We start from the raw sequence: 20,446 nt of genomic DNA, 5'->3' as shown, positions 1-20,446 counted from the left end.
CCAAGGGACCATACAGAGGAACCATACACATCATAAGGCTCCTCACGTGATCCCTTCTGGTTATAGCCCCTATACCACCTTGCAAGCTGCTCCAAAAACTCTGAAGAACTTGGGGACTGTCTGCAATCTGGTATAAAAAATCCTGGTTTTTTTGGCTTTGGCTCAGCAAGGACTTCCAAATTCTTAAATAGAAGGTACTTGTACTAAAATTATTCAAATACAGTGGATGCTCGGGTTGCAAATGTGATCTGTGCGGGAGGCACGTTCGCAACCCACAGCATTCGCAACCCACAGCACTGTGTCTGCGCACACATGGGTCGTGATTCAGCCCTTCTGAACATGCGCAAAGTGCGATTCAGCACTTCTGTGCATGCATGAGCACTGAAACCCAGAAGTAACCCGTTCCGGTACTTCCGGGATCGGCGCGGTGCGCAACCCGAAAGCGCACAACCTGAAGTGTCTGTAACCTGAGGTATGACTGTATCAGCCATCATAGCTAAAATTAATCCCCTTGTAAATTGGTGGTTCAGAGTTGGGAACAGGGAATGCCCAGTTATCTTTATCCTTCATTTCAGTTTCTAGGCAGATGATTGGCCAATATCAGATACAGAATGCTAGCCTATACAATTCCTATGTTCTTAAATGCGGCCTAAGCAAACAGGCCTTATCTACGGTAGACAACAAACAATTAGAACTCATATAAATGGCATGTGGATTATGCAAATGGCATTGCATCTTATGACTCAAATTACAGACCATTTAATCAAAATACCCGTACATAAGTTCCTGGAAATTGTGGAGAAACAACTAAACAGTTATGTACAAGCAAAATGGTAATGTAAAATGAAAGTTAAATTACCCTCAAAGATACAACCGGTCTTTTACTTTGAACCAAAAGGAAATTTGGTCTTTCCCCCGTTATAGTTACAACCCCCACATCACTTCTTCAATCAGCACTTGCCTAATTTTGGCACCAAGCAATGACAGTGCTGTGACACTATAGCAAGACAAGGGTCTTGAGGTCAAAGTAGATGGGGCTGTTTATTTGTGTTTATTTGTATCCTGCTCTTTTCCCATAGGATTCAGGGTTGTGTATATGGGAGGCTGAAGAGTGTTCCATTCAGGAACTAGCCAGGCCAAAGCACTATTATTCCACTAAACAACTCCACTGAAGTTACTGGCCAGTTAAAATATTTACTAGCTGCATGCCTTTTCACATCTATCTAGTCATTTATGTCCTAAAAAGAATAATTGTCAACTTTTGTAAAAATAACCTTGTCTTATCATTTTGGAAGCATTTCTTACTGACCAGAAGTGACCAGATCAAGTGGCTGTTGGGCAAAAGGTCCTCAGAGGAGGTGGTCAAAAGCTACCAACTTAAGCAAGCACATTTTCAGTATTTAATATTGCCTATATGATGAAGCATGCTCCCAGTCTGTAATACATGGAGCTACAGTCAAGACATTACACTGGGTAGTAGCTGCAATATGTACTGAGTTTATTTCTCTCTCTCTGTTCTCAGAAAACAAAACCCTTTTGGGTATCAAGAAATGTTCCTTTTTAAATTTAGAAAATCTAAATATGCATAGAGTAGATCATAAGTATGTCTATTTTACCTGTATGGTTATTAGCACCACCACCTGAGATTGAAGGAAGAGGGGTTAATTTGCACCTCAGTTGCCCTCCTCAGCAGGTTTGTTTACCAGCTGCAGAGGAACCTCAGAGGTACCTGCCCTAACAAGCCATGTGCCTGGGCCTTAGAAAGCTGGCTTACACCAGGTCCATCTAGTGTAGACTAGTATTATGTACACTGACTGGCAGCAGCTTTCCAAAGTCTCAGGCAGGTCTTTCTTATCACCTACAGCTCATCCTCTTAACTGGATAACCTACAAACACAACCTGTAACTGCCTGCATGCAAATCATGTGCTCTACCACTCAGCTATTGCTAATGTTGGGGATAGGAACCTTTCTTCTGCTAAGGGCCACATTACCTCTGCGTTTTTTGGGGTGGGGCTGGGCCAGATAAATTTTTATTAGTTTTCCAATATTCCCCCCAATAATAGCCAAATTATAACAATATCAATTTGTCAGTAATTTGTCGGAGGCTAGATGCTAGCAGTATGCAAGGCCAGAGTGAAAAGTGAGAGGGGCGCTACCTCTATCACTCATTTTCTCTCTCTCTCTTTGCCACCCATTTTCCACCTGTTCTTCCCCTCTGTGGCACCTGAATGAACTTAGGTAGGCCACAGGTTGCTCACCTTCACCATAGGTGCAACCTCCCATGATCCTACACACGTGTTAACTGACAAAGCCCTAAACAACTCATGCCCAAAGCACCATCTGATCTCTTATGAAGTACTTCTGGTGGTTCCCCATGCCCTGGAGCCTTCACTAGGAATTAAGCCTTTAGCTTGGCAGGTCAGGCCCTGTGCTGTGTAGAGGTTCGGGAGGAACGGTCCCTATCTTCTTTTAGAGGTCTGAAAACTGTACTGTTTAGACAGGTCTTCACAATATGAATTTCTCTTTTTAGCCAACCAGTATCTACTGATGTTTCAGTGAAGTTTTTTATTGTGTTTTATAGATATTTATAGACTGATATTATTGTGTTGTATATGTTCTGAGCCTCCTTTATATATTTTACTAAAGTGTGGATTATAAATGTTCAAACAAATACATAACTGCCACCTTTGGGCTCCAACTACCTATGAACATTTGACAGGCTGCCCCAGCATTTCGACAGCATTAAGAGGAGGCCGATGCAAGGAACAAGACTGTGGATGAACTGAGTGAATTCCCCCTATTCCCTCCGTCATGCAATTATTGCTGCTTATTTTTGAACACCTAAATAGGGTGTTCAAATAATTGTGAACATTGGGATTTCCCTCCATTCTTGTGTAGAAAAGAAATGTCAGGAACAAAGCAGCCCTAAAAATATGTCTTTTGCAGCATTGCCTGGAGATCAACAAATCAGAATTCATGAAAAACTCCCATCGAAATTTCCACTCAAGGCTTTATGTGATTTTTCAATCAGTTTATAGTGCAAACGTACAATGTACATTGCCCCAAAATGTAAAAATGTACATTTGCATTACAAATGCCTTTCTTCTATTCTTTTCTATATTAACAACTATGAAACAGGTATAGAAATAACATGAGAGTCTCAAGGGCAATTTAAGCACTTGTATGGACACATTCACTGTGTTCCAAGGATATGGGTTTCTACAGAGAACAATCTCCCCTACAAAGATGAAATTTCACTCTTGACCTTCATTCTTGTCAAAGTGCTGAAAGAGAGAAGTAGTCTTCAAAGAAGCCATATAGAGCTACCGAAACATTTTCTCTTATGTTTAAAAAAAGAAAAGAAGAAGCTCTGTGTACCTTTCTGACTGGATTCAACAAAGTACTCTCTGGGGAGTGAATACTGACAATAGCATCTTCCAGTGGCTGTGACATGGGTGGAATCATGTTTCTATCAAGAGGAAGTGCTGGTTTTTGACCTTCTGAATCAGTGGAATCTTCACCAACCTGTGATAAGGGAATAATCAGCACAGATTCATTAATAGCAACAAGATCAGTTAGGAAATGAGTCGTAATATGAAAAATCCTTTTGATGGAACACCCTTATTTTAATTGTACATACAGGGATCATTTCCAGATGATCTGTAGACTGAGCCACCCTCCTAATTTGTTTGCAGGGAGATTACCGGTAGTTGATGTTGCCCATTAGTTAACATTCAATCGGATTTGTTTGCAGTGAAATTAGACGACACTGTGTCAAAGCAAGAGTTCTCACACTCCCCAGTGCATTTCCTCATCACTTTCTTTACTGCAAAAAGTCCAATCTTTTGCAGAAGAGCTCCAAATCAACTTTAATTGGGCAACCAGAATTTGCCAGCGTGTTATCGAATCCCACCTAAAAATAGTGAAGCCTGGAAGAGCCTACTGAGTTCACAGGTGTCAGCCCATTTATTAACAATTACTGGCTTTAAATCTGTGCTAACCTATCTGCATTGGAGCCTATTTGGTACCAAGTTTTGGTTAGGGCATTTAAACAGCTAGAGACCAAAAAAAGAAAATGACAGACCTAGCAAACTCACCTGCTGGGCTTCATCCTGGCTTTGCTGATGAACTGCCGTCGGCTGCCTCACAATGTAGTTTATTTGCCCCACAATTGTTTGCTGAACATGCTGAGGCTGCTTGGCCTGATTCACTTGCAGGCTCGGTTGCTGAGCCTGGAGGAGAAGCTCCAGATCTTTCTTCATTTCCTCCAGTTCAAACTGGTGGTGCATAATGTCCAAACTCTGCTGTAGCACTTGTTCGTGAGCCTTCTCGTTCTGACCTGTCGTAGACGACTGCTGTGGTGACAGTGGCGGCGGTGGCGGCAAGGGTGGCTGTTCCTGCTGCTGCTGCTGCTGCTGCTGCTGCTGCTGTTGCAAGTGATTCAGCTTTAGCTTCTGGAGAGGACCAAGCTGAACTTGCACTGTCGGACTGTGCAGAGCAGATTGCGCAGGCAGCTGCTGGGAATGTCCAGCCTGGCCTTGTTGACCATCATGCAGGGGAAGGGGATAAATGGGATGTGCTGCCTGTTGCAACGGCTGCTCTTGGGAATGCTTTCCCATCCTGGCAGATAAGCTATCGTGCTCCTGGTGAGATTTCTGCTCGGCACAAGGCTGCAGTGTTTTCACGGGTCGAGAGGTGCACCTCTGTTCTCTTTCGTGCTGCTGCTGGCTATACTGCAGAGGGAAATGCTGCTGGTGGTGCTGCATCTCAGGAGGCTGTCGGAAGGAATGAGCATGGCTCATGGTTTGATGAGGAAGCTGTCCTTTATTCATGTGTGGGATGTTAAGGCAATGGGTGCAGCACACAGGGGTAGGGCAATGAACAGGAGGCTGAAACTGGTGGGACTGGTTGTTGAGAGAGTCATGCTGTGGTGCTGGCGAATGGTGTCCGTGATGATGATACAAGGAGGGCTGCATTCCTTGCATACTTCCATAGGATGGCACTTCTGAGTGATGGATTGGTCCCCCCTCCATTGACAAGTGGCCTGCAGAAAGCAAGGAAGAAATAAAAACGGGAAGGATGCACCAGCAAAAGGGAGAAAAACACCCACCCACCCACCAGGAGGGGGTCAACATGTGCTAGAAACAGGCTATCAAATCTTCCTTCAGGGGAAACCTTCTTCAGAAATACTTCCACAGAATCGCACCTTTTGCATTATCTCCTAGTGTCTGAGTATCAAATGGAGGCATATAGTGAATTGTTGTTGTTTTAAGCCCTGTTAAAAGTAGAGGACTGGTGAGATAATAGCCAGCCCAAAGGGGGATGTATGACTTTTTCCCAAATTGTCATTTGTAGCACTTCCATAAAGACACTGTAAGCCAGGGGTCAGCAAACTTTTTCAGCAGAGGGCCGGCTCCACTGTCCCTCAGACCTTGTGGGGGGCGGGACTATATTTTGAAAAAAAAATTAAAACAAATTCCTATGCCGCACAAATAATCCAGAGATGCATTTTAAATAAAAGCACACAATCTACTCATGTAAGAACACACTGATTCCCGGATCATCCGCAGGCCAGATTTAGAAGACGATTGGGCCAGATCCGGCCCCCAGGCCTTAGTTTGCCTACCCATGCTGTAAGCAATCTTTTAATTTCAGAAGGGCTTGTGAGATTATTTCAACAGTAGCTATTTCAGCGTGTAGGTGGGTGTATACTACATGGCTGCCTTTTGGTCCCCCCCCCCCAAAAAAAAATGTTTCTCCAGATATGGAAAGGACTACATCAACATTATTCCCCTACTTTCAATCAGGTCTTTGATTCTGGCATGGTTATTTATGTATGGATATGCATGTGTGTGAGCGTGTTTTCATTCTTATGCCACCAAAGCAAAATAGTGGCGCCTATGTCACTCGCATAGGGGTATAACTCACAACTTGGCCTTTTTCCGCACGCACCCTTTTGACTCACCTTGTAGCAGCTTTTGGGTGACATATTGTGACTTACAAAGAATTGTCACAGTGGTAGCAGTGGAAAAATTAACATCAATACTGATAATACACACACACACATATTTTCATCTAATGAACTCAAAGGAAACCTAACATTGTATACTTTTTTTACCTAAATTGGACAGTTGTTTAGTCCAGAAAGATGGGTCCCATGTGAATCTGACCTTCCAAGGAGGACCTGCATCAGTATTACAGTTTGTTTCTAGTAAACGCTGGATCTGAAACACAATCTGGTAACAAATAAAAAAATTACTGTTAGAGTTAATGATGATCAATGCTTTATCAATCACAGCTGATTATGACTTATAACTTTAAATGACCCTACATTTCCATTTTCCATTATTGCTTACTTGCCCATTCAGTTATCCTTTTATTTCATTTCGCTTTTCGATTTGCTTACATTTTCAAGGCAAGAATCTCCTAGCTAAAGTGAACTAATGAAAGAAAAGGAATTCATGTTGAAATCAGGAACTCCTATGCCAGTTGTCCATCACTGCAGGAGAAATGATTTTGCATGCAGACAACAGCAGGAATGTAATGTCTGCTATGCAAACTTCAGTGGAGAGTAAAGTTACTCAGATTGCTATGGAGACCAGCAAATAGCCTGAAATAGTGAACAAGAAGTATGCTTCTGCAAAACTGGCACTTTTGCAAGTGCCACATAATGTATGTTCCACATTTGTGAGGAGTCATTCCTTTAGTAAGGCAGCACCTTTGTTGTGGCAGATATATGATTTAGTTAATGATTTTTCTTTTAAAGTCATTGATTTTTATCTTTGTTTTTAAAGATGGTGGTGATTCTATGTACACTTGTTTTTAACTGGTATATGACTTTATCCGTGTTTTTATTTATAATTCTATCTGTACACCACTTGGGAAATTTCTTTTGATCTAGTGGTTTATTAATTCTCTAAATAAAATAAATAATTGATAAGTTGCTGATGTATGAAACAAGGCTGAGATAACAATCCACAATACTTTACTGTGTAAGCAAATCCTTACTGTCTCACAATCTTTCTCCCATAATTACAAACGATATTTTTATATGTGTTTTTCCCAATAAAGTACTGCACATAGAGAGCAACCTAAAGCCATATCCAGAAACTCCACTGTGAGCATAGGATCTCTCTTTCACACTAATCTCATCTGGAATACTACTGATTCAGCAAAATGGAATCCTATGCATATTTACTCAGAAGTAAGTCTGCGTTCATAAGACAACCAAATCTGCACTACACAGGGCTAGTTTAGGGGGTCTAATTATTTGTTATGGGCATTTACTCTTTACAGTACACATGTGTACCTTTTGTATTTTCATTATTTGCTTTAGCTCCTACCATATTAATGCAGATTTTTAGTTCATGTTGCCTTACATTGTCTTGGTTGCCTCTTCGGAAGACAGGTAATTAATACATACTTAAATACATAAATGCATCATTATTGTGCTGTATCTTCAGTTCACACCAGTTCCATATCCTGTCCCACTCTTGATGAAAGTATCGGGAAGCTACTGTAAATCATGAATGAGGTAGGCGTTATGTGAATGACTGTGTTAGCATGGAGGGGAAAGGCACTGGATCTTGTTCCATTTCCTATGCTTCTGGGTCAGCACTAAAGTCCCATGCTGATCACAAGAAAACATCCTATGCACTGTATATGCACTATATATGCTTCCAGATGACTGGTTGTGTGGGTGATTAGCACCATGTTTTAGCATGAAAAGCAGTCTCAATCTATATAAGGACTAGGGATGGGCAAATCAATAAACTTCCAGACCATGCCACTTTTGCATTTGTTTGCCCATAATTCAACTGTTCCATTTCCACTTTAATCTGTGTATTTCCACTCAAAACAGAAGTTTCTAAACATATTAGGCCATATTCAACTAATGCACTGCCCTAGCAGAAGCCACCACAAAGATTCCCACTAATGCAGAATTAACTTTTTAATGGAGTCGCTTGCCAACCTCCTTTTTGCTTCAGCTTCTGGAAGACCTAGAAGTACTCTTAAAAGTCTAGAGCCACCAGTACAGTAGAAGAGTTCATGAATTTTTCCCATTAGCTTCTTTGGGGACTTGGTTTTCTCCCTTCCCTTCCTTTTTTGCATTTTGGGATTGCAGTGAGCATTTAGACTTACCAGCTCCTTACTGAAGAGGAATGGAACACTGTTTTTACTGCACACTGCCCAGCTGAGAAAGTTCTGCACGTGTTCAAATTGCCTGTTTAACACCATGATGCCCTGAAGTTGTTGTTCCAGTTTCTGCTTCCTTTCACTGGTGATTCTCTGTCAAGAGTCAGAAACAAAAGAAACTACTCATCATAGGCATTGGACCTGTGATGATGCCTCTTGCTTGCTTGGATGAAAGATGGAGAAACGTGTGTCGGTGTCAGAAACATCTAAGAAAAGTCAGAAAACTTTTGCTTTTGCATGGGTGGAATATAGCCTACTGTAGAAAGATAAGACTCAATTTGTTGCTCCGCTCAATGTTGCCATTAGTCCTTCCCACTTTTGCCTCTGACCTCACTCACCACTGGCATGTGAGATTGCCCATGAGAGAATGCAGCTCTCAGGCTGAAAAACTTTCCCCACTCCTGATATAGGCAGTCCCACTGGTACTGTAGGCACTATGGACATCTAGCTGTGCTCTTTCCAAATCTCTTGCCCAGCTGCCCATCTTCCAAAGCACCCTATTCATTACCAGACATTCCCACATCAGCTGAGGAAGGACTCCCCCTTTCAGGTTTTCTCACCCCGTGCATTTCTTGACCTTTGAGTTCGCCCCATAAATAAATTGTTGTTTTTATGTCTGCATGTAATGATCTGCCTTAGCTACGTTAGAACCACCCTACTTACCTCTAGCTGTTCAAGTAGAACATTCGTTCTCTTATTTATTTCACTGATCAGGAGCATCTTGGCCATTTTGATCTGGTTTTCCACTTTCCTTTGCAGGTGCTTTACTTCAAACAATCTGTAGAAAAGAAGCCATTGACAACTTCACTGTGTGTACCCATATATGAGAAGGTTTGTGAATGCATTATCAATTGCACCAGGAAGCCAACTAGTGTATACGGCTTGCATCTTTCAAAGCACTTAGTACTATGATCTGGCTAATATCATGATTCTAAGCTTGCATGCACTTCTGCTAACTTAAAATACATGTTTCATGGATTCAAACGTAGGACTTTCCAAAAGAGTTTTGCTGAATCAGGGTGAAAAGTCAACACTGTCTGATTTTAGCAAATTTGCCAGGTTTCTTGAGAAAGCAATTTGTCTAGTTCATTATTAATAGATTATAGCAAAACCTTTATATATGTATACTAAGTTGTCAGACTGAAGTTCTCAGCATTTTATCATTGAGGGTAATTGGTGTGGCTATTCTTGTATCATTGGAGACAGAAAGAAACCCTTTTAACTGCTGTAATATTGGCAACTCCTTATTGGGCATACTTATTATTGCATTCTTTATATCTCACCAAGCATTACTTGAGCTTAGATTTGAATTGAGTTTTCCTGTATCTAACCCTGAATAACCTAGCTATTATTCTGTTGTTGTTGTTGTTGTTGTTGTTGTTGTTTAGTTGTTTAGTCGTGTCCGACTCTTCGTGACCCCATGGACCAGAGCACGCCAGGCACTCCTGTCTTCCACCGCCTCCCGCAGTTTGGTCAGGCTCATGTTCGTAGCTTCGAGAACACTGTCCAACCATCTCGTCCTCTGTTGTCCCCTTCTCCTTGTGCCCTCAATCTTTCTAAGCTACTAATTATTCTAAGCTACTAATTTAGGATAGCAATCCACTGAACAGAACATAGTTCTGAACAAACTTGCACAAGACTGGACTGTAAATTTAGCAAAATGCCAAAGGATGTTTGCCCTCCCATCTAACACAGCTAGGCAAACTGGCCACCTTTCCACATGTTACTGAATACCTAGAACAAGACAGCATGGTAGTCAGATCTCCTCTCTTTGAAGTGTTTACCTCCAGCAAAAGCACACACCCCATACTTTTCTGCCCAAGAGGGTCAGAGAGTTCTGCATACTTTCCCCTTCATCACTCCAGATATGGAATCAAAGAAAAGTGGGGGTGGGGTAGGGGAAGCAAGTAGGCAAGCCACACCCCTTTCCTTCAGATGATGTGCCCCAGTTATGTCCCTACTTAGGCCACCTTCAAAAACATCACTGACTGCCTTATTGTGAGAACATCAGGTCTGAGGCCAAATGCTGCCATCCAGGCTAGGTCTCTCTTTCTGTTCCTTGTAAAGTGTTTGTATCCTGTCCCCAGCCACACCCTCTCTGTTCTTCCTTGCCTAGAATGTGTCCTTGAAAGTTACCTGTCTTCAATCTGTTTGGCTGAGACTTGCACCCCATTTTTCTTCTCTTCCACTTTAGCCGTCACATTTTCCAGGATGGCTCTCTGGTTTTGTAAAGCTTCGTGGAGATGCCTGAACCTAGGAAAAGAAGAGAAGCCTTTTGTGTGGTTTTTTATTCTTCTGCTAATAATTCATAAATTAACAGTGAGCAGTCTTCAGTTCAAATCCAGCGCAAGAAGGTTTTGTGCCTCTGGCATGTGGCCCCTGACAGATTGCCCATATGGGAACATGATCCTCAGGCCAAAACATGTTCCCCACCCCTGCACCAGACCATATGGGCAGGTTCATACATCACTTGTACTGTCTAGATTTGACTACTCAACACATAAATGACACACCACTAAATATGCAAACTGCCTCCACTGAACAACAAAGTGCCTGAAAGGAGGAGACACCTTTGTCTTTGGTGTTTGACCCATGATGGCACCTTCACATATGGAAGTCACACATGATGCAGTCAGGAAGTGTTAAATATGTATGTTTGAAGATAGGGCAGATCTACAGCATACATTTAAAGCACATTCAATACACATCCAAAATACATGGACTTCCCCAAAGAACCCTGGGAACTGAAGTTTTCACCGCACAGAGCTACTATTCTCAGCATCTACACTTCCCAGGATTATTTGGGGCAAGTTATGCACTTTAAACAGGTATGGGATGTGTTTTAAATGTATGGTAAATATGGGGACTTCCGGGTTAGCGCCATCAGCAATGGCGGAATTCCTCTGATTCAGATGAACCCGCTCCGCCAAAATCGGGTCTTGCCACCGCGGTGAAGGCGGAGACCCTTCAAAAATCTCAGGCAGAGGAAGCCTGGGAACGTGGGATTCGGCTCACACCAAGAGCGCCCCCCCACTCTCACGGAAACCCCTTTTCGGGGGCTCCGAAGTGACGCGGGGTGAGTGGCGCGGTGTCTCGAATCGACCGCTATTTTTGCGGAGTGAAGCCACACAGCCGTTGCCGGAGAGCGCTGACTTTTTGTGGACATTCGGATTTCAAACAACAACCCGTGAGTAATACGGAAATTGGATTTTTTAAAAAAATATTCTTAAATTCGGCACGATCGGGGAAGGTCCAAACAGGAAGTCCGCCTCCCCTTTCTGTAAATAACTTAAAGCAAAGAACCTGTCAACTAAGGTCGCGAAGAGGTCTTTTTTTCCTTTTTTCTGTAAAAGATTTTAATTCTACAGATTGACATTCTAAGAACTTTTATTTGGAAGCTAGCTGTCAAGACGCAAAAAGAGGACTTTGTATCTGCTGTCTACATTTGTTACAAGCTTGTTTTTGAAAAGAAGGAAGGACTGATACAAATTAACTGGACTTTTGGATCTGTGCTGAAAGGAGTGAAAAGAAACTTAAATTCCCCTAGAGGGAGTTTGGGGATATTGCAGAGAATGGTTGTTGGAGAGGAACTGAATAGGGCATTTTTTCTCTTGGGAAAGTTGCAAGGTCAAATTGATGTTTTGACTACAAATGTTACAACTTTGGACACAAGAGTGAATACCATCATTGAACTTGATAAGAACTCGGCACAGGAATTTTATTCAATTGAACAAACAGGGAAATTTGAGAAGGAGAATTATGTTGTCTCTGAAGAGAAGGAAGAGGGAGCCGTAACCCTGCAGATGCGAAAGGAGAGCTGCAATTTGAGGCCTGATATGATGGTAACAAGAGGAAATAAACTTTTGAAGATGGAAGTTTGGCCTAAATTGGAAAGTGAAAGATGGAGAGATCTTCTTATGTGGAGATCAGATGACCCTAGGATTACAAATTTGATTCAGGTGGAAGTTGGAGCTTTGGGGACATTTGGATTTGAAAGGAGAATGAAACAAGATTTGGAATACCCCATAGGCCTTATTTTCAAGTACGGAGGATTGGCTGGAAGGAAGGTGGATGCTGTTGGGTTGGAGCTTCCCCGAGATTTGGCTTTCAATACTAAGGACTATCAAAAAGACTGGCAGAGGGGACATGAGAGAGACTTGAGAGCATCTGATGTAAGATCTCCGGGCTGATGGCTTCTTGAGATTGACGGACTTATGTTGGGGACTGAAACCGGGAAGGGGGTATGGGTGGAATGGAAATAGGGAACTCAAAGGGTATATAATATAAACTTGCTTTTTTGTTTTGTTTAAGAGTTGGGAAATTCATGGAAGGGAATTTTTTTTTTTCGACCTTAGAGAAATGTCTTAAGAATAAGTAATGATATATAGGTTTGGATGAGAGTTAAGATTGGATAAAGTAAAAGTGGTTTTTAAAAAAATAAATTAAATTACTTAAATGAAAATAAGGTTGGAAGGATTTGCAGAAATAACGATTTGAACTAGAATACAAAAATGGGAGGTGTGAGGAAGTCAAGGAAATAAGTAAAGGAAGAAAGTTATGCAAAGGTTTAATCTGGTCTTTTTCCTTTTTTTTCAAGTGAGGGTATTTTCTTTTTTGTTGGTGGTGTATTTTTTTTGTATTGTGTATTTTTCCTTTTTCCTTTTTCTTTCATTTTGTAACTTTTAAACTTTGAATAAATATTATTTTTTTAAAAAGGAAGTGTTAAATATGTATGTTTGAAGATAGGGCAGATCTACAGCATACATTTAAAGCACATTCAATACACATCCAGAATACATGGACTTCCCCAAAGAACCCTGGGAACTGAAGTTTTCCCCGCACAGAGCTACTATTCTCAGCACCTACACTTCCCAGGATTATTTGGGGCAAGTTATGCACTTTAAACAGGTATGGGATGTGTTTTAAATGTATGGTGTGGATCTGCCCAAGGTCCAGTCAACCAAAAACTTTCCAGAAGACCTCAGCAGCTTTTCTACTGTCTTGGCATCATTATTCATGTACCACCCAATCAAGGCCTGGACTACCAGATTATGTGTGCAAATCTGGGTACATATTTGACAGCTGCCTTCTCCTAAAACTGTTTCCTGAACCACATTAGTTTTTTATTATTCATATATATTCCACAACTATCAAAAATCACAATATCATTTGTAACTGCTACACAGACTGCTTCACCTTCCCTTCATAATCACAAATGTCTACTAATTGCACACATGAGGATTTCATAAGTGTGTGCTGAAGAACCGAGGAAACCACATTAATTTTCATATGTGAAGTCGAACCTAGCTTTGCTCCAAATAACCTCCAAAGATTAATCTAAAACCTGCACTGGCCTATACTTTCCGTTCTTCCTCCAAATTCTTTCCCACTTTCATAGTATTCAAATGGGACACAAAATGTGCTCACAGCCCAATCCTGTCCAAACTAATTTGGAAGTTACCTCCACTGAGTACTATGAGACCTTTTCCCAAGAAAGGTTTCAATTCTGAACTGGGTCTTACCTCTAGGTAAGACAGGATGGTGTGGTAAGTGCATCATGGGAAAATAGTGGAAGTTTACATTGCATAGTGGGATGTGTGACCTTCTGTACAGCTGAAGAAACATTGTGATAAAAAAATAAAGTGGGGCAACCTTATCCTTTCAATCACTAGGCTCTTCCTTGTAGCACTAGACTAAGAACAAAGGACAATAAATATTTAGTACCTGTGTTCCTTGTGCTCCGTTAGAAGGCAGCAGCGGCAAGTGAGGGCGTCGCAGGTCTCACAAAACAGTTTGAGTGTCTCTTGACTGTGCATTGGGCAGAACAAGGGAAATTCACTTGTTTCCCCATCAGCTCCTGGAAAGCAGGATTAATACAAAATTACTCCAGAGGTATACAAAAATGCCATGGCATTTGCCTTAAGTTCTTGCCCTACTGTCATTCTTCTACTGCTCTCCCCCTATTCTCTTGTAATTTTATTGAGTTTGGAATAGAGCATGTAATCTGAGCACTCTTATGCAAAATAAACAAATTTGCATTTATAGTTTATTTTCCTAATCTATTTTAAGCACGACACCAGAGTTTCTTTGGCGCACAATGTCAACAGCAAAGCAGAAAGAAGATCACCTATCCTGAGTATAATTTGCTTAATTCAACCACTAACCGATTCTGTTCTCAAAGCTCTGTATGAAATGCTTCAGGTTCTACTATACGTATTTATCCATCCTCATGCTACAATGCACATACGTTGAGTTCCGAAGTTTTCCCAAATCAGTAGGTGTATGTGATCTTCCTTTCCCCCAAGAAGCATGCCTAATAAATATTGATATGCACATGCATCAGATCCCTTAGTCCCTGTGAGATTGTTCTGATTCAATCACTTACTACTAGCTTCAAAGAAAGGAAAACTACCAGGCACTAATGGGAGTTGAGTATAAATACGGTCTTTTTCTTTTTCTTTTTTGTTACTGGCATGCCTGCCTCCTAGGACAGTTAAGGGGAAAGTCATTTACATTCTTAAGGCAAGTTTCCAGCCAAGTTCCCATTCCGAAGACTTGCTCGACTTCATTTCCTCAAATTCACAACCAGCTTTTGCCTCATCTAGATGTAATGTATAATACAGCTTGTTACATACTTTATTAAACTGCCACTTGTATGTAGCAGTGTTGCATATTTTATTAGGGTATGCATTAACTTTGGTGCCATGTTTTCTTTTGATGGACATGTAGTTATCTGGCATCTTTCTTCTATGCTTATCACTGCATGAATTTTAAATTAACGAAATTAACAAATAATGAAAAGCTAGATTCTCCCAGTCTCATTTTGCATACTGAAGACAAGATGAGGACCTTAATTCCAGAAAATATTTCAACAAAGGTGGGCAAAAAACCCCAGGGGATTTCTGAAGCTTCCTTCAGAAGTAAAGACCTTAAACACCTACACACTAAAGCTACTGATGCTCTCCACAAATCTCCACTACTTTGCCTGTGGAGAAAACATTCCAATATGTTATCTGTGTTGCATTTAGTTTCCGAGGAACTTGAGAGGACTCTGGAATGGGGTAGAGATTGCTGGAGGACTGACTTTGCCTTCTAGTGCATTTGTAAAAATATTTTCCCCAGATGTAAGTTTCCCTTGGTAAACTCCTTGATCTAAGGAAAACAGCCATTTTCTTCCTATATACATAAAAATGTAAGGTTGTTGGCATGCTCCGGTGTGACAACAGAATGGCAGGCAACAAGAAAGCAAGCAGTGCAGGTGGCATGTGACACAAGTCAACTGTTTAAAGGGGGCAAGTGGCACTTCACTGTGAAGTTTGGCAAAAACAGAACCGCATGAGATTACATTTCTACCTGAACATCCCTTCAGTGGTATAGGCAAGAAATTGTCTCCTGTTTCCTTGCCATGCCCATGCTCTTCTGTACACAAGCTGCATAGCCACTTGTTGCAGTTAGTACACAGACTGTGTGCAGGCCTCTTCTCTTTACATCCAGAGCAATTCTGCAATGATAATAAGAACAAGAACAACAGCTTAGACCTGAATAAAACTAAACTTAAATTTGGGGTGCCTCCCAATAACTCACAGAGATGTCTAAACTTAATGCAAATGTGGAAGTTGGACTTTTTAAAGATTGCACATCTTTTACACTTTTGCAAGTCAAAAGCATGTTGAGGTACAGAAAATAATAATAATTTTTTTTAATCTATATCCTGCCCTCCCCAGTCACTCTGGGAAGCTTTCAACATATATAAAAGCACAATAAAACACCAGAGATTGAATCTGTGGACATCTGGATGCAAGGCAGATTCTCTACCATTGAGCCACAGTCCTGATTACACAAAAAGAATTGTCACGCAAATATCTGTTTGCGGCATGCAGTTGTGTATGAAAAGCTCTCTGAACACAACAGATGGCTGGGAGAATACCCTAGTAGACAGAGTATGTTTGGAAAGCGACAAAGCAGAGTTCAAACAGTTCAGATAAACACTGTTAACAAAGCATCGAGGGGAAAGCATTCTGCATATATTTGAAGGCATGCTCTTCCCTTTCGCTTTGCATTTTCCATGGGTGTACCTCTTGGAAAGACATAGCAGGCTCGGCCCGGATGAGACCTTGCCAAATTAATCTTTGGTACACAGATAAGGAAAACACTCTCAAACATCAAATTGTGAAAAATTGTATATAAGCTGAGAAGCTTCTTATGGCTTGCCAAAAAAATGTATGAAGAACTAGTGACTCACTGGAAAGATAGGAAGCATAAAAAATGACAGGCATATACATATAATATTCCTGGGTAGATATTTTGGATAGGAATTATTGATTCTCTGTTTATTATAAGCACACCACAGCTGCATAGCTTAGTGTAAGGTTAGTTGTGCTATCTGATTTTTTGATGTGTGTGTTGATTCTACAACACTCTTAACTAAACATGTGGCGATTCCTGAACAAGGCAACAGGCAAAACAGGCTGTAGACTGGCATCCTGTCAACTTTTAATTCCAGGGTTATGAAATATCAATAAACATTTTGGTTATTCCATTTACCTTATACCCTACATGGGGTTCCATGATAACTGATCAGCTGTATATGCTTACAGCTATTTCGTACTGTTTGTACACTGCCACCACAGCTGGAGGCAGCAGTACTTCTGAAAGCCACAGGAGGGAAGAGTGCCCTTGTGTTCGAATCCTGCTTTTAGGCTTCGTACAGGCAACTGGTTGGCCACTGTGAGAGAAGGATGCTGGACTAGATGGGCTATGGGCCCGATTCAACAGGCTCTTCTTATGTTTTTATGTACTACATATATTATTATTTCACAATGTCATAATCTATACAGCATGTTTTGCTATTAAGACTCTTTCCACAAGCTTTCCTCCTATTGCAGATAGCAGTCATGTGGGACCCCAGTTCTAATAAGGACAATAGCAGGAGCAAAGGGTTAAAGCCACTCTCCCTGCACCTATGTCATTATATCAATCTGACTCAAGATTTTTGTTGTTGTTCCCAGGCAATTCTGTTAGGATGATGAACCCCCCAGAGGGTCATGGGGGGTGGGATGCTGCAGGCTGTTCCAGGCAAAGTTAGCTTTAAGTAGACTACAGCTATTACTTTTTGTCTTCAAGGTGCTTTTTAGATATGAATCTTCCCTATGGTTTTCTGGAACTGACCTTCCAGTTTTATGCTTCCTCCTGGTTTCCTTGGCTCACCTTTGCAACGGAATGAAAAGGTGGCACATAGTTGCTAATGTGGACAGATAACAGTGAGAAACAAGCAAGCATCAAAGGCAGGGTGAAGAACACTGGAACTGCATTTTCCCTGAATGGCATTTTTATGGGAAGCACTTTCACAAATCCCGAAATTAGACCCGTCCTTTGACTCTACCTCACAGTCCTTGGACCCTAACGTCCAAATTTTGCAATGCAGAATGGTTTGCACATGTAAAGACATTATTAAGACTTTTTAGTATTAGTAATTATTATTAGTTATGATTCAGTATAGAGACATTTTCCTAGTAAAAGTGTTTTCCTAGCTGTTTTGAAAAAGTGAAGCAACAACATTATGAAATGAGATTTAGCACTGAGTGCAGTTATGTTTGTAAAACAGATGCATTTATGCGACCATATTTGCATTTGGTTTGCGCATCCCATTTTGGCTTTTGTGCTGACAAGTCACAAAATTTAGAGGCGATTGCCACTACCCAATGATATACAGTAGCTCCTTCCCAAACTGAACAGCATTCGATCTTTATGAGGCTCAAGCTACACCCAGGTTTTAATCTTTTCCTGTCTACAGTAATCTGCCAGTTTGCCAACTAGATGACAGATAGTTGTTTCAACATTTTTGCACTTTCCAATTCTTATGTCATTCATCTTTGCAATAACCTAGTCAAGTAAATTAGACTGAGAAACAATACTCCAGGCAAGTAAACACCCTTATTTGTATGCTACATCAAACTAGCTCTCAATAATCAAGACACTCCAATGTATTTTTAAAAAGTTTGCTTGTAATTCCAAGCCGGGTGGCAGAGTGCTGGAAGCAAGTGGTTGTTTTACAGAATTACTAAATTTTTGAAATGAGCTGATATCGGGACTGGGGGGTGTCCGAAATGTTGAAATCTGGAGCTGCCTATATTTGTTACTCTGATACTCCTCAACATGTAAATGTGTAAATAAACAAGAATACTGCAAAGATAGTACAAGTCTCTGTAGTATACTCTCTTCCAAAGCAAAGGGATCCCATTAGGGCAACCCTGGCCTGAACTTCCCACTGTGTAGAAAAAGTAGAGGGGACGTTGAGGTAGAAAACTAAGATAGGTCACTTTGCCACACACTAGTTACTTTTCTGTTAACTTTTCAAAGACTGCAATTGGTTTCTAGGCTGTACTGCTTTATCTTTACTTCAAAGTCTTCAGCGAACCAGTATTATTTCTTTAACAAAAACAAATATAAAGCAATTGCAGAAGATATTTTCCTTCTCTGTTGGTGATTCCTGTGCGGCACTTGTGATTAAAAAAAAAATGTTTTTTACAGACTCGTTAGGCTTCAAGGCAAATGTAGCCCCACAAAACCACAGTATTTGATTTCAGCTGGCAGTCCCAAAGCTGCCCCTTCCTTTTCCTTTCCATGCTGGCTACAAAGAATATACTTAGATTGATTCAAAGCAACCAGTAAAACTCTTTGTAAGGTGAACATTCTAGGCAGGGAAGCAACCTCAGCTGCAGCAGCCACATAAATGCTTATCTAATGTTTTCATGCTAAAATAGCATACCCTCCAACATGCTGCTGATCAAACTTGGGACGCTCGTTTTTTGCTCCCAAGCTTTCGCGGGAGCCAGATGACTTGCATAAGACTTAAAAACAAGCGTCTTTTGGTCCGGTGCTCTGATGTGAGCCCACTGACTCGCGCCAGAGCACCAGACTCCCAAATGGGGATCATTCCATGATCCAATCAGAAGTCAGGATGTCCTGCTCAAATCAGGAGGGTTGAAGAGTATGAAATAGTCTGCACCAATAATCTAAAATCACATCCACACCACACATGGCTTCCCCCAAAGAATCCTGAAAACTGCAATGCTCACTTCTGTAGCAAAAGGAACCCCCTTGCCTGGAATTCGCTGCTCCCTCCAGCCCTCCGCTTTCCCTCATTAACTTTCTGCCTCCCAAACGTTCTCACCGTATTTGCACTCCAGCCTTGTGCAACATAATGGGCTGTGCTGAAACATTAGGGGAACTATTGCGTCATCAAACAGGGAACAGTTAGTTACCATAAGATAAATCCCTTGGGTTTGAAACTTGATCTGCCTACATTAATAGCCACCTGAGGGTGCTTCCAGGTGTCTGCTTCCTCTGCAGCATCTAAACTGGAAGCAGAATGGGGAAGTCTGCCTTATTTTCTCCACCAGCCCTGCTGCTGCCACCTTCTTCCCCTCCTTTCCTGTTTATTTGATTTTAAGCCTGCAGACTGGGCCTTGTCTACGTTTAAGCTTACGTGTACAGCACCTGGTGTTTTAGGTGCTTAGTAAACATGGCATAGTGGGGTTAGTAGACTACGACTTGGTAGACTGGGGTTCCAAAGGCTACTCAGCCACGAAACATAACATTCAAAACTCCATTCAGCTTGGGTTGTTGCAAGGATAAAATATGGAGGGGGAGAACCAAGTAGGCCACCTTAAGTTCCTTGGGATGAAAATGAGATATAAATGTAATACTCAATAAATAAAACAATCAGAGAAGGAAGTACTTCGCAGAAGCTGAGGATCCTATCATTGCCTTCTGCACTATCAATGCTACGCTGCCTGTACTTAACCTGAATGACCATTATTTGTGACAACTAATAGTGTTAAGCCAAGGGAGTGGCTCATATTCACAGGAGACCCATTGACTTCCATCATTTTACTCCATTTATTTCAATGGGTGTACTCTTAAGTACACCTTGATTGTCTATTGCCCCTGATGTGGTTCTGTGGCCACCAGGCGTGCTTCAGAATATTGTCCACTTACCCTCGCCATGGCTTGGTTTATTGTAGCAGAAGTCCCCAATAAATAAATGTTCAGCTACATTCCTTGGTAAATTGAAGTGTAAGAAAATGGGACATGAGAAGATACCTAAGCAAAGAGGTAGAAAAGAAGAACAGTTCAGGAAATAAAATAAACTGCTATTTCACAAACGAGTTTTAAAATATGTACACCAAAGCATGACAGTGGTACACCCACTCGGCTGGGACTGGCTATGGAACTGTGTATCTATTT

The 20,446-nt window shown here is 41.3% G+C and overlaps 1 protein-coding gene across 4 annotated transcripts in view; it reads right to left on the bottom strand.

The window, feature by feature from the left end:
- Nucleotides 1-20,446, bottom strand: part of TRIM66 (tripartite motif containing 66) — a 58,866-nt gene that overhangs the window by 21,699 nt on the left and 16,721 nt on the right. For all 4 annotated transcript variants that reach the window (XM_081840313.1, XM_081840312.1, XM_081840311.1 and 1 more), the window contains 9 exons: nt 20,198-20,302; nt 15,551-15,698; nt 13,922-14,054; nt 10,334-10,450; nt 8,861-8,975; nt 8,144-8,290; nt 6,120-6,237; nt 4,099-5,045; nt 3,380-3,526 (listed from right to left, as the gene is read on the bottom strand). In XM_081840313.1, coding sequence (XP_081696439.1) covers nt 3,380-3,526; nt 4,099-5,045; nt 6,120-6,237; nt 8,144-8,290; nt 8,861-8,975; nt 10,334-10,450; nt 13,922-14,054; nt 15,551-15,698; nt 20,198-20,206 — 1,881 coding nt within the window. In that variant the 5' untranslated portion in view covers nt 20,207-20,302. The remainder of the gene's footprint in view (nt 1-3,379; nt 3,527-4,098; nt 5,046-6,119; nt 6,238-8,143; nt 8,291-8,860; nt 8,976-10,333; nt 10,451-13,921; nt 14,055-15,550; nt 15,699-20,197; nt 20,303-20,446) is intronic.

The sequence above is a fragment of the Podarcis erhardii genome, assembly GCF_964252035.2.
Source record: "Podarcis erhardii genome assembly, chromosome: 1".
NCBI lineage: Eukaryota > Metazoa > Chordata > Lepidosauria > Squamata > Lacertidae > Podarcis > Podarcis erhardii.
The sequence above is the reverse complement of the archived record's forward strand: the minus strand, read 5'-3'. Positions and strand labels throughout refer to the sequence as shown.